Source organism: Cavenderia fasciculata, assembly GCF_000203815.1.
Source record: "Cavenderia fasciculata unplaced genomic scaffold Scf_ET2XIPL01COFD4-5, whole genome shotgun sequence".
NCBI classification, from domain to species: Eukaryota; Evosea; class Eumycetozoa; order Acytosteliales; family Cavenderiaceae; genus Cavenderia; species Cavenderia fasciculata.
The window spans coordinates 2,861,448-2,878,184 of NW_004457695.1; the positions used below are offsets into that span (position 1 = coordinate 2,861,448).

Sequence of the window (16,737 nt, forward strand, 5' to 3'; positions counted from 1 at the left end):
ATCGGTGTCCCTTCCCAAAATAAAACCGGCAAACAAAAAACATATTCAAGAAAAAGAAATTGACTATCAGCATTGATACATTATCAAATTTCCTAGAGTAAGTTACAAATAGCTTCCATTACCTTGACACCTAGGACAGGTCTTAAATTACCTCTGATCCACACATTAAATCCTTTGGCCAAAAGAAGAGAAGCTTAATAATAATGGTTGAAATTGATAAAGGAAGATTAGTACGAGGTGTAAAAAGAACTATAATGGGATTCACATACAAGAATAAAGAGTACCATAGCAATTAAAATTTTGATCGTCTATGATTACATTGTTGAGTGACAGCATACTTGTTTGATCAATGGTTGGCATTTAAAAGTTGTATAGATAATTGAGGGTGGTCTCACTTATCAAAATCAAAAAATAATAATTATTTGTTCTGTTTAAAAAAATCTGATCATCTGTCCTCCTCGAAAGAGATCGATCTCTTTTCATTATTCAATGTAGTATCTATCTTTCAATTTTAAATATTTAAATACATATCAGTCAGCACGAATGATGATGCGATATATCAGTATAAATTCGTTGTCATTTCATTCTTCTTTGACCCATTTCATTAATAGAAAACTCCCTAAAATAAGTTTGAGGTCGGAGAAAGAAAGCAAAATATCTATTTTTATCCTGGTTTAGAGCCTTTAAAAGTTTTCGCTTACATTCGGTGTCTTTGGCGAGCTTTGCAAATTTGTCTCAAGATTAGAGTACGATTGTCTCCTCATATTACCAAAAAAAAATCATTTTTCGTAAAATTTTATTAATATCACAGATAGAATGTCGCATCGACCTTTATCTCTTTTTTGTTTATTTGTGTTTTATTGTTGTTTTTTGACTACTACTATTACTATTGTAAATAGTCAAAAGACATGGAATGCAGGTATTTCAAGTAACGAATGGAGTGTTGCTAGCAATTGGTTGCCAACAGGTATTCCGACAAGCGCTGACAATGTTGTTGTTAGTGGTACAAATGTGTTGGTTAGAGAATGGTCTCTAACAGCTCCTATTGCATTCTCATCACTCGAGGTGGGAAACCAAGCCACACCAAACAATGCAATCGTAACTCTTGCAACGCTCTCTTACAATTCAACGCTCAACATTCGATCAAAGGCAGCACTTGGTGTGACATGGGCTGATGCCAATCAAGTATCTCCCTGGTCATATCCGTACAGTATAACTATCGATCAAGGAGGTCAGATGCAACTAAACAATGCAAGAGTATTTACAAATCTCTATGTCTATGGTTTAGTTTATGCTAGTATGTAACAATGTAGGAAGAGAGAGAGAGAGAGTGTGTGTGTGTACTTTTTTTCAATAATACTAATCTATTTATATTTTCTATAGTGGGAGATTTCTATAATGTATTATCGTATGGTATTTTTAGAGCGGGATCACAAATGCATCTTTTGGAAGACTCTACCTTTTACACCATCTCTAGTAGATTCAATGCTGCCTCAATGGTTTTACCTAATAATGGTCAAGTTTATTTTGTGAAATCAACCGAAGTTTGTATCAGATTTTAAAAAGACATATATATATTTAATTAATTAATGTTTATTTTATTTATTTATTTTAATTTTAGGATGCAACAGCAACTTCATCATTTAGTAATGGTGGAGGTCTTTATCAAACTGCATCTTATGTTGGTATTGCGAATATTTTGACGTTTTCTGGCTCCACTTTTTACTCTGAAAATAGTGTTGTAGAAAGTATTAATGTTTTGTATATGGACAACAACGCTACTCTATCGGGAAGGGGAAATCTCTTTGATTTTTATGGAGCCGATTCTGGTCTATATTTCTCTGTTGGTCAAATTGCAATATTTGATAGTAACATTTACCACAACTCTTCATTGTATTTTATTAGAAATTGCTCTACATGTTTCTATCAAAATTCTAATATCACTTTTACCAATACTACCCTAACATATGTCGTAAGTCAGAAAATATATATATATATATATATAAATATATTTATTTTATTAATTAATTTATTATTTTATTTATTTTTTTTATTTTATTTTTTTTTAGGAACAAAATAAAATCTTTTATACATCTAGTAATGTATCAATCAATGGTGGTAGGTTGATGTTTGGTGGAAACACTAACCTTTATTTTAATCAAACAAGTCTATCAGTAAAACAATCAGAGTTTTTTTCCCTTTTAGTAAGTAAACAAGGTTTAAAGATTTATTGATTTATTTATTTATTTTAATTTTTTTTTTTTTTTTGATTTAGGAAACTTCATCATTAAATGCTATGTATTCAGATTTCAAACTCAATACTCGTTTGTTAATGTTGAATCAATCTAAATTGTACACATTAAATTCAACATTTTATGTTTATAATCATATACTTTTGGACAATGCAACTCTGTTGTGGCTTGACAACTCTACAGCTTTTGTTGAGGGCTCTATTTTGTCCCACAAGAATACCAATATTAAGTTTCACAATTCTCAGGTCTCAATTAATGGAGATCTAGATATTGTAGGATCAATGGACTTTTATCAAGGATCGATTGATATCAAAGGGTCAATGAATATTACTTGTCCTGCTGGTATTAGTGTTGGTTTAATTGATAGTATCTCTATCACTGTCAAAGGTTTTGCAACAATCGACTGCCTTACCGGGTATTCATTTGTCGATATTTTTGTTGGTGGTGAATTGGAATTATCTGGTCGTGCAATGATGATATATTCAAATATTATTTCTTCAAATTTAACAAAAGTAAAAAAAAAAAAAAAGAAAAGAAAAGAAAAAATATATTAATACCTTTTATTTATATTTATTTTTAGATTGGAACTATCCTTGGAACATATTCAAATATTACAGTTCTTGATGGTGATTTGGTTGTAATGCCAAACAGCTTTATTTATTTTGAAAAGAGTACTATTACACTCAATTCTGGTAGATTCTTGTCTGACCCTAGTTCAAGAGTATCTCTCATCAATTCAAAGGTTATCAACAACAATGGTCTCATGCTCATTGACTCAGAGTTGATCTTTGGTCAATCTTATCTACTCAACTTGGCAGACCTTGTAATCACATCCAACATTGTCAAAAACAGTACAGTAAATGCCACTCAAACCTTTGACAACCAAGGAATGATGAATGTAACTAGCAATATTGCCATTCAAATTGATTTTGCCAATTCTGGTAATCTCTCTATTGGAAATTCATCCAACACCAACAATCTCCAAGTTGATGGTAATTTTAATACATCATCTGAAACTGCCAATGTTGGTTTGGTTGTCAAGAGTGCAACAGACTTTTCATCTTTAAATGTCTCTCAAACAGCAACCCTTGCTGGAGAGTTGACAATCAGAGTTGTGAAAAACTTGACAAGAGAAAATGTCACCATTCCAGTCATGACATATGACAATGTTCAAGGTTCACATTCAAAGATTAATATCATCACATATGATCCAGAAACTGGGGAGGAAGACTCTTCACCAGCCTGTTCAATTTCATCCAATCAAGGTGAAAAGGGTCTCAACGTATTGATATCCAATTGCAAAGAAGAATCATTGGTTTCAAAACTTGGTGCTGGTGCTATTGCTGGTATCGTCATTGGTTGTGCTGCCGCTGTTGTCTTGAGCTTTACACTCTATCACTTTAGAGAAAGAATCAGACTCAATATCAAATTGTTCAAAGTCGGAAAAGAAACTAAAATGAATAATATCAATCAATAAAAATAACTATATTTGAGAGCTAGAGACAATTAGTACCAGGTATGTGTCGTTTCGGGATTTTGCAACAATGAATTTCCTAGCTCAACTCGAAAACAAACTCGGGAACCAATGAACAAATTTTTTTTTTCTGAACTAAATTATTGATCAACTCAAAAACCATCGTTGAGTTTCGGTGACTTTAGCCTAACGATTATTTTTGATCTCACACATCTCACTTTATATATTATTTATCTCAAGTAGAAAATGACTATTCAACGACCTTTACTCTCTTTATCTCACTTGTTAATTATATGTTTAACATTTGTTTTAGTTGATCTAGCAAATAGTCAAAAGATATGGAATGCAGGAGTTACTAGTACTGCATGGAATGGTTCAAGCAATTGGTTACCAACAGGTGTCCCAACAATGACAGACAATGTTGTTGTTAGTGGTACAAATGTGATTGTAAGAGAATTGTCAACTGCTGACCTTGAAATTTCGTTCTCATCGCTCCAGGTGGGAAACCAAGTCACACCAAACAATGCAACAGTCGTTCTTTCAACGCTCCCTGAAAATTCAATCATTAACTTTCGATCAAAGGCAGTTCTCATAGTTAGCTGGCCCAGCATATTGTCTCCCTGGTCTTATGGAGACACTATGACCATCGATCAAGGAGGTCAGATGGATGTCTTCCATGCAAGACTAGATTTTATCAATTTCAATTGCTACGGTATCATAAATGTTGGTATGTATACAATTGATATTTCTAATAGTCATCATTATATTGATATTCATTTTTTTAAAATATTACCCTTACTATATAGTTGGAATGTTAGATGTATTGAAGAGAGCTTATTTTGGACCAGGGGCCAAAGCAATAATTAGAAAAGACGCTGGCCTTTTCACCTCATATCTCAATTTCAATGCTGCCAATATGGAAGTTTATCTTGGTAAGGTTTATTTTACCAAATCTGCAGGTGTATGTATCCAATTTTTTTCTATTCATGAATTTGACTTTAAATTCCGAACCTACAAATCGATTAACTATTTAAAAATTTATTATAATAGGATTTAATTTCACAGTTTGAAAACGGAGCTCTTCTTTTTTCAATGTTTTCGTCTGAGTTTATTGAATCTTCTTTGTACTTTTCTAGATCCTCTTTTGACACGAATTATTCAAATTTAACCAGTGACGGTCTTTTGCTTATGGAGAATAGTACTCTTTCGGGACACCAAAACTCTTTTGTCGTTTCTGGAGTCAACTCTGGCTTGGCGTTGTTTGGTGGCAAAATTTCATTGTCCTCTAGTAACATTGTCCACAACTCTTCCCAGTATTTAGTTTCAAATTGTTCCAATTGTGCCTATACAAATTCAAATACCACCTTTATTAACTCAAAGGTCTTCTATTCAGTAAGTGTTTTTTATCAATTAAAATTTGTTTTTTTTTTCAAAAAACTTTATTAATGTATCTATTTAAAAAGGATCAAAATGATATATCTTATTTATCATCTAGTAATTTAACAATTACTTCTGGTGACGTGGCTATAAGTGGAAATACGACCCTTCACTTTAATGAATCAAGTTTATCTGTAAAAGATACTACTTCTTTTTCCCTACAAGTATGTATACAAATAGTTATACACATCAAACAAAGTATTTATTCCATTTTTTTTTTTAGGAAACTTCATCATTGAATGCTTTCTATTCAGATTTTAATATCTATACGTATTTTCTCTTGATGGATACATCAAGACTCTACACTTTTAATTCAACATTTTATGTTTATAGCCATATACTTGTGGACAATTCAACAAGAATGTGGATTGAAAGTTCTACAGTTTTTGTAGATGGTTCTATTTTGTCCAAAGAGCAGACTGAAATTGGGTTTATCAATTCACAAGTTTCTATCAATGGAAATATTATGATTGTAGGATCAATGAACTTTACCCAAGGATTGATGGATATTAAGGGTGTACTGCAAATTGTCTGTCCTGATGGTGTTAGTGTTGGTACAATTGATAGTATCATTATCAATGTTGGAGGCTATGCATCAATCAACTGTCTCACCTCTTATACCAATGTCACTATTTTTGTTGGCGGTGAAATGGAATTAACTGGTGGTGCTTTAATATCCGACTCTAATATTATTTCTTCAAATAGAACAAAGGTAAAAAATAACAAAAGAAAAAAGAAAAAAGAAAATACCAACAGTCTCTTTTTTATATTTAGGTTGGATCAATCTTTGGTGTCCGTTCAAATATTACAGTTCTCGCTGGTGATTTAGTTGTATTGCCAAACAGCTTAATCTATCTTGAAAACAGCACAAACTCTGGTAAATTCTTGTCTGATCCTAGTACAAAAATTTTCCTCACCAACTCTAGAATTATCAACAATGGTCTCATGCTCATCGATTCGGAGTTGAGCTTTGACCAATCGAATTTGATCAACATGGCAGACCTTGTAATCACATCCAACATTGTCAAAAACGGTACAGTAAATGTCACTCAAACCTTTGATAATCAAGGAATGATGAATGTCACAAATAATATTGCCATTCAAATTGATTTTGCCAATTCTGGTAATCTCTCTATTGGAAATTCATCCAACACCAACAATCTCCAAGTTGATGGTAACTTTAATACATCATCTGTAACTGCCAATGTTGGTTTGGTTGTCAAGAGTGCAACAGACTTTTCATCTTTAAATGTCTCTCAAACAGCAACCCTTGCTGGAGAGTTGACAATCAGAGTTGTGAAAAACTTGACAAGAGAAAATGTCACCATTCCAGTCATGACATATGACAATGTTCAAGGTTCACATTCAAAGATTAATATCATCACATATGATCCAGAAACTGGTGAAGAAGACTCTTCACCAGCCTGTTCAATCTCATCGAACCAAGGTGAAAAGGGTATAAATGTTTTGATATCCAATTGCAAAGAAGAATCATTGGTTTCAAAACTTGGTGCTGGTGCTATTGCTGGTATCGTCATTGGTTGTGCTGCCGCTGTTGTCTTGAGCTTTACACTCTATCACTTTAGAGAAAGAATCAGACTCAATATCAAATTGTTAAAAACTGACAAAGAAAGTTTCAAAATGAATAATATCAATCAATAAATTCAAAAACTTTTTGGAAGTAAATATTCTGAACAACTAGTAGAAAATAGAAATTTTTTTTTGATATGTTTATTATGTTTTGCTTGGCATTAATCAATTTTAATGAAACATGGCTGAAAATGTAGATAATAGTGAGTAGAACAAGAATATCATCGAAAAATTCATTCTAGACCAGGAAAAACGGCAAAAAAAGGCATAAGAAGGCATAAGAAGGCATAAGAATCGCTCCTAGTTGGGATCGAACCAACGACCCTGCGGTTAACAGCCGCATGCTCTGCCTACTGAGCCATAGAAGCGTTTTTTTTGACTCAAAAAAACTTTCACGAAAAATATACCCTAATAGCCCCTATATTAACAGAACCTCTAATTAAACTAAAAACAAATAAACCATAATTACTCTATTGTCCGACGACTAGAGTCCAGATTTATTAAAAAAGCACCTATTATACGATTGATATTGTTGAGTTGGCATTCATCGACGTATTCACATACTTGTTGTTTGGATACTCAACCTTAGGAGCGATCATACTTCTAAAAGCATGGCACCACCACCTCAAAACCATCTATCACTCGACGATATCACCTGATGAAAACAAAGACAAGACGGTCATTGCAAGATTCAAAGGTATAATCTACGTCAAACACGCCAAACTGGTAAATCAAACCACCACAGCCATCGCCAACAGCCCTACTGACGACATAATCAAGACCCAAACACAAGCCAGACAATCCTTCGCCAGGTTCGCAAGAACATGGGGGAAACTCGCCACACCCCCCCCTCTCCCAAATATCACCACCAACTATTAGCCAACAAGCGATACATCAACAATAATCTAGTAATAATGCAATAACAATATAATAATATAATAATAATAATAATAATATAATAATATAATAATAATAATAATAATAATAATAATAATAATAATAATAATAATAATAATAATAATATAAGAAATAATATCACCCAACATCGGGGCTACAAGCCCCTATACTAACAGAACCTCTAACTATTTTAATTAAAATTAAAACAAATAAACCATAATTACTCTATTGTCCGACGACTCGAGTCCAGATTTATTAAAAAAAAAAAAAACCTAGTTTTTTGCTCTTTTTGCAATATAGATTCTTTATTTCTCTCTTTTACCTATTAATAGAATGTCCAACAATATTTTATCCAGTCCCTTCATTTGTTACAATGGTAAATTCACTCTTTTTCAAAATACTCAACTAATAATTTGGAATGGATTATAATCGAAACTATGCCAAATTGTTTTTTTTTTTTTCAAATATATATTTTATTACAAGTTTGTGTGTGTTTAATTTAAATGATTATTATTTAATTTAATGTCTTGAACTATCATCCAAAGCGATGAAACCATCCTTTTCACCGTAATAATGATCCTCGTCATGAGAAAACATCCAACCATTTATGTGAACAATGACAAATGGCAAGAGAGAGATGCAAGGGACGATGATGTAGAGCAACCAGAAATAGGGCACGGTGAAGAGTTCAAAGATGATGTACTGTGCCTCTGGTTCGATCCAATAGACGACACTGTAGATAATGACAAAGACGATCGAGGCAATGACAGAAATGGCGGTTGCCCAAATATTGTTACGTGTCCAATAGCGAGTGACAAAAGAGATTTGAAGATTTACAGTGAGAATGAGGTAGAGATAGGCGGCCGTACCAAACGACCAGAGGCCGAGTGTTTTGCCTCCTTCGATGGTTGCCGATTGGAGTGCGAAAAAGGTGACGAAAAAGATAATGGCCGACTGCCACATACCGACAAACACCCACCAAAAGAATTGGCGTGTCGAAAAGGGCTTGTTGGATTGACTGATGCGATACTTGTAGGCCTTGGAGATGAGCTCCTCGTCTGAGGCGTCCTGGTCAAACGTGCCGAGCATGAGTACTGGCAGCGAGGTAAAGAGGGCGTTGTAGAGGGTAAAGAGAAAGTCAAAATAGATCATCTGGCCGGAAAAGGCAGAGAAAAAGCCAAACCAAAACTGTGAAATAGAGAGGGCAATGTTTTTGGCAAACGAGTAGAGGATCAGCTTAGTCATACGCTTGTACGATCGATGTCCATGTACAAATAGGAGACGACGTAACATTTGGAATTGTGCAATGGCAAAGTCGGATGCGAGGACAGCTTGCATACCTTCACGACCACTAATACCAACACCGACATGTGCCTTTTGGATCATAGGTACATCGTTGGCACCATCACCAATAGACATGGTAATGGCACCGTCTCCAAACAAAAATGATCTCTCTGACACGAGCTTGACAACTTTGGCCTTTTGAGAGGGTGAGCAACGACAGCAAACGACCGATTCGCAACTCTTGGCAACTTGTAAAAAGTGATATCTCAGATCCTTGTCAAGTGCCAATTGTAATGTACTACCATCAATGACGAGAGCGATGGGGATTTGTTTTTCGGTGGTTCTGTTAAGGATGGATGGTGCATCGGATGGTTCTAGCTTTAACTTTCTTGCCAAACGTTGTATCCAATCAGGACCCCATTTACGTGAATCGTTGAATGAAACTAATCTCTTTTGATGAACTAGATCGAGTAGACGTTTCATAAGTCCTTCCTTGGACGATTCATTAAGAATGATCAACTCCATACCAATTGACAAGACTGACGACGATGTAGCAATGGAAATGGCTGTTTCTTGTTTATCACCAGTCAATACCCACACCTTGATTCCAGCCTCACGAAGAGACTGAATAGTTTCTGGTACATTATCTTGAAGACGATCTTCAATACCAGTGGCACCTAATAAAACCAAGTTCTTTTCAATGAGTTCGGCAGCTTGATCAATTTTTTCGGCACGTTTTGACAATGATACAGCAGCCTCGTCATACTTTTTACTCCATGCAATGTAGTGGTCAGTGTCGAGTATAGACATGGCCATACAGAGTGTTCGAAGTCCGCATGTGGCAAATTGGCTGAGATGTGCTTCGGTCACTGCATGCATGTCGAATGGCATGGGTGATGCACGGTCGGATCGTTCCAAAATGACATTGTCGGCACCCTTGGTGTAGAGACGGATCTGTCCGCTCTCGGTCCTGACAATGACAGACATTCTCTTTCTGTAACTGTTAAATTCGAGTGTGTTGAGCAATTCGTAACGCTCTTCCTTGCCATAGTAGCTGATTGTGATAATGTTGTCTTCGCGCGATTTTAGGATGACGCCAAAACGAGCAGCTGCAATGGTCAATGCTTCTTCATCTGGTGATGACGCTTGATACTTGGGGATGGCCTTGGTGGGAACATAATCGAGATCGGCACCAGACTCTTTATGGTTCTTTTCAATGACCACAGTATTGCAAATGGCCAAACAAATTAAAAATTCTTTTAAATAGATAGAGATGGGGTCACTTCCAGCATCCATATTGTCGTGGATCACCAACCCATTGTCCTCGCCGTCTGGTGTAACGCCCGTCGATTGGAGGTCCTTTAGAATATGAGTGGAAATATCGTTTGGTCCATAAATCTTTCCACCAATAGTGCAACGATTGAAAACCATCTCGTTACAAGTGAGTGTACCAGTCTTGTCGGAAAAGAGGTATTGGATCTGACCCAATTCTTCATTGATGTTGGTGTTACGGGCTTGTGCAGGTGTATCGCTGGTCGCATCATACATTTCCAAATCACTGTCGATAAAGTGGGCGTTTGACACACGAATGACTTCCATCGAGACATACATGGACAGTGGAATGAGGGTGTTGTAGAGAATGACATAGCTGACATAGATAAAATCATTCTCTGTGTTTGTGTTTCCAATGTACCATGGTTTGGCCTCCTTGTCGTCTTCCAAATGCCAACGGTTGTGACCGATTGAACAAGTGATACAAATAAGGGTCTGGAGTAAAAAGAGCATCAACAGCTTGTTGTTGACCGACCGTTCGACGCTGCTTCTCTTTTGACTACTCTTTGTCGAATTCATTTCAACCTTGGTGTCTACACCTGTATACGTGACAATACCAATGACCCATTCAGTGTTTCTCAACTTGGTACCTCGCAGTAAAAATTGTTCGATTGAAACGGGCACATAGTTGGTTGCTCCACTAATCGTAGAGTGTAAAAGATTATTGGTACTTGGTTCAGGTGCACCCTTTAAAATGGTCAATACACCTTCAAATCCATAAATATCATTATTTGGTCCTTCATAATCAACCTTGCAACTAAATTTATCCAAATCTTCTGCATTCTTTATCCATCCACATTTTTGTATATTTGTTTTTAATTTTAAATTGGTTTCTCCATCTAAATTTGCTGTCTCTAAATAAGTTCTACCATCATTTCTACAAAAAAAAATATAAAATAAATAAATGTTAAATAAATATTATTATTATCTTTTTTTTTTGTTTCTATTTTTTTTGTTTTACCTTGAAGTACTAAGACAAATAATATCGGCAGGTAATAATTCACCATCTTTTACAAGGATGATATCACCAACTCTAATATCTTTCCAAGAAGCAGATTCAAAATCACCACGAGTTGGATGAGATGGTTGAGAGGATAAAAGAGAGACATCGTCACGATCTGAAAATGGCTGAGGTGGACGATAGATACGAGCAAGACGATTGTTGATTTCCTTGTCTTGACGATGACGTTTAATGTCTTCAACCAACTCTTTGAAACAACTGACAGAGATGACCACCAAAAGTGGTGTGACACTGGATATGGGACCGACGGGAGAAAATGAAAACATACAGAGAATGACGATACAGAGCGTGTAGAGATTGGCCAGTCTTGAGAATTGATAAAAGATGACTTTTGGGAAAAAGGTAATCACATTGTATTTAGAGGTGATCACCTCGTTTGATGCAAATGGTTTGACGTGTGAATTGAAATCCAATGAAATGGCAGACAATGGGTGACCCTGTGTACTACCCGAGAATTGAAAGAGTTGTAAGAATCTTGTTTTAATCGACTCGTACCATGATATGCCAACAGAGTAACTTGCCATCGTAGCCTTTGCCTTTTCAACATCCGACCCGTAATATAATATGGCTCTGTTTGCTTTTTTCGATTTTTCTTCGCTGCTACTACTGCCACCGCCGCCGTTGGTAGTTTGAGGGGCATCTTCATCGTCTTGACCCTCAAAACTACCGACCATGTTGGCAGCCAACAACACCAATCCACTATGTGACTTTTCAGAGAGTGTGTGCAACGACACAAACATCTTTAATCCCAATACAATGCCTCCAGTGATATTCAACGTACAAAGCAATGCCACAAAAAGTACATAACTCCAAAATGCCACTTGTGCTTCATTAAACGGTCTTTGATTTTGATGATGTGCATAAGTAAACGTTATAATTAAATCCATTACAGTTGTTCCAAAACATCCAATTGTATATAACAATATTAAATATTTCTTTAATCTTTTTACTCCATATGATCCAAGTATTAAAAATAATGCTAAATCAAAATAAAACAATTAATATTATGATTATTATGATTTGATTATTATTATTAATATTATTCTTTTTTGTTTACATACCTTGAATAAAAATTAATAACATTACATAATATCTTTCTAAAATAAAGATTGGGAGGGCACGGATTAGATTACCGACAGTTTGAATAATGATGATATAGGTTAACCATTTACGACCATCTTTGAGTGCAACTGCAGCACGTTTCTTTTTGATGACGGCACCATGTGAAGCTCCCAATATCGATAGATAGGTATCGGGTATTTGTGACGAATGAGGTGGATGTATATAGGTTGATGTTGGTGGTTGATTCTTTAGATTGGGTGAGTTTAATGGAACAGATGTCAATACTGTCGATGATGACAATGATGAAATATGAGCCGACGGCGGTAATTGTTGTTGTAAATTATAATTATCTGTACTATTATGTAATCGATTTCTTAAACCATTTGTAATATGACTATGATGACTATTATTATTATGTTGATTATTCTTTGTTAAAGTTGGTAATGGATCGTCTCCATATTCAGTCTCTTGAGGGTTTTCATAACCAACACCAACTAGTAATGGATTACTACTAGACATTTGAGAACGTTGATTTGATAACATTGCAGGTGACTCGAATAGTTTTGGTGAATGACTATGATATTGAATACTACCAGTTGTTGTCGTCGTCGTCGTAGTACTTGTTGTACTATCAGATGATGATGAAGATGGAGATGATATGGTTGTATTATTTGATGTATTATCATTGTTGGTTGTTATTACTGCACCTACACCTCCAGTACTATCTAATAGATAGGAGCCTTCATGAGCTCCTTTAAAATTTGACATAGATAAATAGATATATGTCTTTCTTATATACTAGTATATACGCAATAAATAAATAAATAAATAAATAAATATATATATATATATGTTTGTTGTAATATGAATTATTCTATAATAATGACTTGGATCACCCCACAGCCTTTTTTTTTTGTTATTAATGATTATCACAACCTCGAGATTAAATGAATCGATATGAATAATATGAGTTTCTCTCTATATCTGTGTGTGTAAACTATTTATATCTCTATCTCTCTTTCTTCTCTCTCTCTTTTTTTTGTGTGAAAGATCTTTAGTACTTTCTTTTTTAAAAGATGTTTCTCTCCCCCCAATGTACACAAGTTTTTCCCTCTCTTGGTGAAAATATAATTAAAAAAAAAGCAAAAATTCGGTTGTACAGGTCTCGACTGAAACTCGGAGTAGAGTATAAAGCTGAAGATCTGTTAAGGTAGTTAACTATAGACTGGACGAAAGTCATTGTCATACATATCATCTGACCTATATACATTGTCGCAATTATCGTCATTCCACTATTAACATCATACATGATGAAAAGTGATAATGGATTGAAACAAAACAAACAAAAAAGGCCAAACCTTTGGTGGTCACTCCTCTCGATTCATTCAACCATCCAAAAAAAAAAAAAGAAAAAGGTCATATGTCTGTAGGGTTGTATTTACATGGTCAAATTCCCAGACACTTGAGAGAGCTGGATTACAAACGTTGGTTATTGTTGTTGTTGATATTTATTTATCTAATGCATTTTTGACATTAAACCAAGATAGAATCCTCCACCAAATCCAACTAAATGATAATAATAATATTAGAAAGATAATTAATATCACATGTATTTGTAAATATATATATTTATATATTTATATTCTTTGTTTTTTTGTTGTTATTAATTAATTAATTAATTAATTACATACGTTTAAATGGAAGATTTTGAGTTAATAAATTAATAAAACTTCTAAGGTATTGTTTTCTCTTTTCCTTTGAAAACTTTGGAGATACATCTTTGGTGACACGTCCCCAATCGACGGTAAGGTATCCATAGTAGGAGAGGGTTTGAGTGAAAATGAAAAGGAATCCAACTACAAACAATACTATTTTACCTAGTCTTTTGGTGGCATAGCCAGCTGCATAACCTACAAATGTACCCAAACTAGTTACACCTGCAAGATTGGTAATTGTATTATTTCTCTTTGATTCTTGTGCGGCCATTAATTCTAATTCCTCTTTGCTTCTAGTCAGATTATGATGATGATGTTTTCTCTCTTCCTCACACAAGATACTTCCACCACCAACTAACAATGATGATAGAGCTGTTGTAGTAAATATCAATTTACTACTATTACTACTACTATTGAAATTAAAGAATCTTTTTTGATTACTACCATTATTACTATGATTATGATTATTATTATTATTATTGTTTTGATAAGAACTAGATTCGAGTAATGTTGAAGCAGTAGTAGTTTGTATTGGTTTGAAATTAATACCACTACATTTCAATAATGTTGGTGATGATGATGATATGAATCTAAAAGCTTTCATCTTTACTGATGTTATACAAATAATAATCTGTTAATTTAACAATATCTGTGAACTTCAATGTTTGCAGCAAATCATTAGCAACACCCAAATTGAATTTGTGTGATTTTTTGTAATTTATTTGCTGTTTAATTTTGAATATAAATAGAATGGAAAATCTTTAAGTGTCAATTCAATAGGTTTACCATTTGATTGATTTACAGACCAAATTGTATTATCTATGTTTTTGGTTCCTTCTTCTTCTTCTTCTTCTTTTTCATCATCATCTTTATCAAAGAATTTGTATTTCTTTTTTTCTTTTTTCTTTTTTTCTTTTTCTTCTCCTTTTTCTTTTCATCTTTTTCATCATCATCATCTTCACTATCTGATAATATCAAACTATTACTATTATTATGATGATTGTTATTATCTAATTTTTTGAATTGAATATGATTAAAATTTAAATAGTCATCGATATTATTAATATTTAACCATCTTTTCATTGTAAAATAATAAATAAATGATTCTATTAATCTATTATTATTACTATTCTGTTGCTGATTATTATCTTGTTGTTTAATAGTAGAGATAGTTGTAGTTTGTATAAATTCATTCAATGTTGATTCAATTTTTAATTTTGTATCTAAATATTCTAAAAATAACAAATTATTAATATATTATATATTATAATCTTCCTCTTTCTTTCTTTACTTATATTTACTTACCATCATTATTAAATAAATTATTAATTAATATATTAATATTATTTTGTATTAAACTATTAAATAATAATAATTGATTGAATGATGATTGTGGTTGTGGTTTTGGTTGAATTTTTAAATCCATTGATGTATCTTTGATAAATTCAATGATTTCATCTTGATTCAATAGAGATAGTGTCATTGATGAAAACCCAATATGATCAAATAAATGATCTAGAATATCATTGATTGTTTCCAACAACGATGATTCACCTTGACCTTCTCGTTCGACTCTATTTGTATCCAATAATAAATCATAAAGTAGATTTACAAAATGATTATAATCTATTGATAGAAAACTACCATCGCCACCACCATCTTTAATAATTCTCTTGTAAATATAGTCACGCCAAAAGATGCCTATTTTGGGTTCACGATCTTGATAGTCGATAAAGTTATTGATAGTGGCCACCACATCTAGATTTAATAGTTGTTCTCGGTGTTGAGCTGCAATGATGGGGGTGACGGGACGAGCACCACTCCATTTCAAGAGATCCCATACATTATCTCTTTCACAAAAGATGAATCTCTCCAATGCCAATGCACCGTGTAGATTCTTTCCATCGTAGTGAAAGTGTTGAAAGTATAGTTTAATGCGATTGGGATGCTTGTAGAAAAAGTTTTGAAACCATCTAGCTGCATCGCTACTAAATATGTATCGATCCAATACTTTTGATATCTCTTTTGATTCATTTTCACATGTATCCAATAATACTTGTTTAATAAATTTAATATATAATGATAAATGATTGCGATCATCATCATCAACACGTTTATCATTTGATCCACCAACCAAGCTATTTAATTTTCTAAAGAATAACATCTTTAACTTTTTAGTCACCAACCTTTTCTCTTTATCATCAATCGTACTAGGAGAGGTACTATGATCAAGATAACAGTATCTACTAATCATTGTTTGTGACAATACAAGATTATATTGTGATTGATTCATAGTCACATGATCCAAAAGTAAAGATTCAATCTTTTCAACCAATTTTAATCTTTCTAATTGTACAATATCATTATTATCATTATTATTATTGTTGTTGTTGATGTTGTTGATTAACGGTGTAATATACAAATATATATCTTCATTGTTATTCATTTCATTATTATGAAAAAAAATGGCTAACCAAAGATCTTCACCCAAAAGAGGAACCCTCAAAAAAAAAAAATAAGAAAAATAAATAAAAAAAAAGATTAATAATGCTTTTTATTAAAAGATTAACAATACTAGTAGTATTGAAAACGGTAGTAAGAATGATTATATATATATATATATCATATTTCTGGAACTAAATTCAAATATTATTATAATATTTTGTTTATTTA

At 33.4% G+C, this 16,737-nt stretch overlaps 6 protein-coding genes and 1 non-coding gene across 7 annotated transcripts; 3 read left to right on the forward strand and 4 right to left on the reverse strand.

The window, feature by feature from the left end:
• Positions 1-203: 203 nt before the first annotated feature.
• Positions 204-3,729, forward strand: DFA_08711 (uncharacterized protein; the record flags this gene model as incomplete). Its single annotated transcript, XM_004356145.1, has 7 exons — positions 204-280; positions 900-1,297; positions 1,384-1,544; positions 1,622-1,972; positions 2,070-2,204; positions 2,276-2,764; positions 2,833-3,729. 7 exons carry the CDS (start codon positions 204-206, stop codon positions 3,727-3,729), a joined length of 2,508 nt encoding a protein of 835 aa, XP_004356198.1.
• Positions 3,730-3,972: 243 nt separating this feature from the next.
• On the forward strand, positions 3,973-6,825 carry DFA_08712 (uncharacterized protein; the record flags this gene model as incomplete). Its single annotated transcript, XM_004356146.1, has 6 exons — positions 3,973-4,453; positions 4,533-4,687; positions 4,777-5,118; positions 5,190-5,327; positions 5,387-5,875; positions 5,938-6,825. The coding sequence occupies 6 exons, from the start codon at positions 3,973-3,975 to the stop codon at positions 6,823-6,825; spliced, it is 2,493 nt and encodes an 830-aa protein (XP_004356199.1).
• Positions 6,826-6,934: 109 nt separating this feature from the next.
• On the forward strand, positions 6,935-8,059 carry DFA_08713 (uncharacterized protein; the record flags this gene model as incomplete). Its single annotated transcript, XM_004356147.1, has 3 exons — positions 6,935-6,960; positions 7,263-7,450; positions 7,983-8,059. The coding sequence occupies 3 exons, from the start codon at positions 6,935-6,937 to the stop codon at positions 8,057-8,059; spliced, it is 291 nt and encodes a 96-aa protein (XP_004356200.1).
• Positions 7,049-7,121, reverse strand: DFA_08714. Its single transcript has one exon. It is a non-coding gene; the product is annotated as a tRNA-Asn (tRNA).
• A 110-nt stretch (positions 8,060-8,169) lies between the features above and the next one.
• Positions 8,170-13,117, reverse strand: DFA_08715 (P-type ATPase; the record flags this gene model as incomplete). Its single annotated transcript, XM_004356148.1, has 3 exons — positions 8,170-11,143; positions 11,228-12,266; positions 12,349-13,117. The coding sequence occupies 3 exons, from the start codon at positions 13,115-13,117 to the stop codon at positions 8,170-8,172; spliced, it is 4,782 nt and encodes a 1,593-aa protein (XP_004356201.1).
• Positions 13,118-13,865: 748 nt separating this feature from the next.
• On the reverse strand, positions 13,866-14,668 carry DFA_08716 (uncharacterized protein; the record flags this gene model as incomplete). Its single annotated transcript, XM_004356149.1, has 2 exons — positions 13,866-13,915; positions 14,041-14,668. 2 exons carry the CDS (start codon positions 14,666-14,668, stop codon positions 13,866-13,868), a joined length of 678 nt encoding a protein of 225 aa, XP_004356202.1.
• A 114-nt stretch (positions 14,669-14,782) lies between these two features.
• Positions 14,783-16,510, reverse strand: DFA_08717 (uncharacterized protein; the record flags this gene model as incomplete). Its single annotated transcript, XM_004356150.1, has 3 exons — positions 14,783-14,931; positions 15,045-15,296; positions 15,370-16,510. The coding sequence occupies 3 exons, from the start codon at positions 16,508-16,510 to the stop codon at positions 14,783-14,785; spliced, it is 1,542 nt and encodes a 513-aa protein (XP_004356203.1).
• Positions 16,511-16,737: the final 227 nt, after the last annotated feature.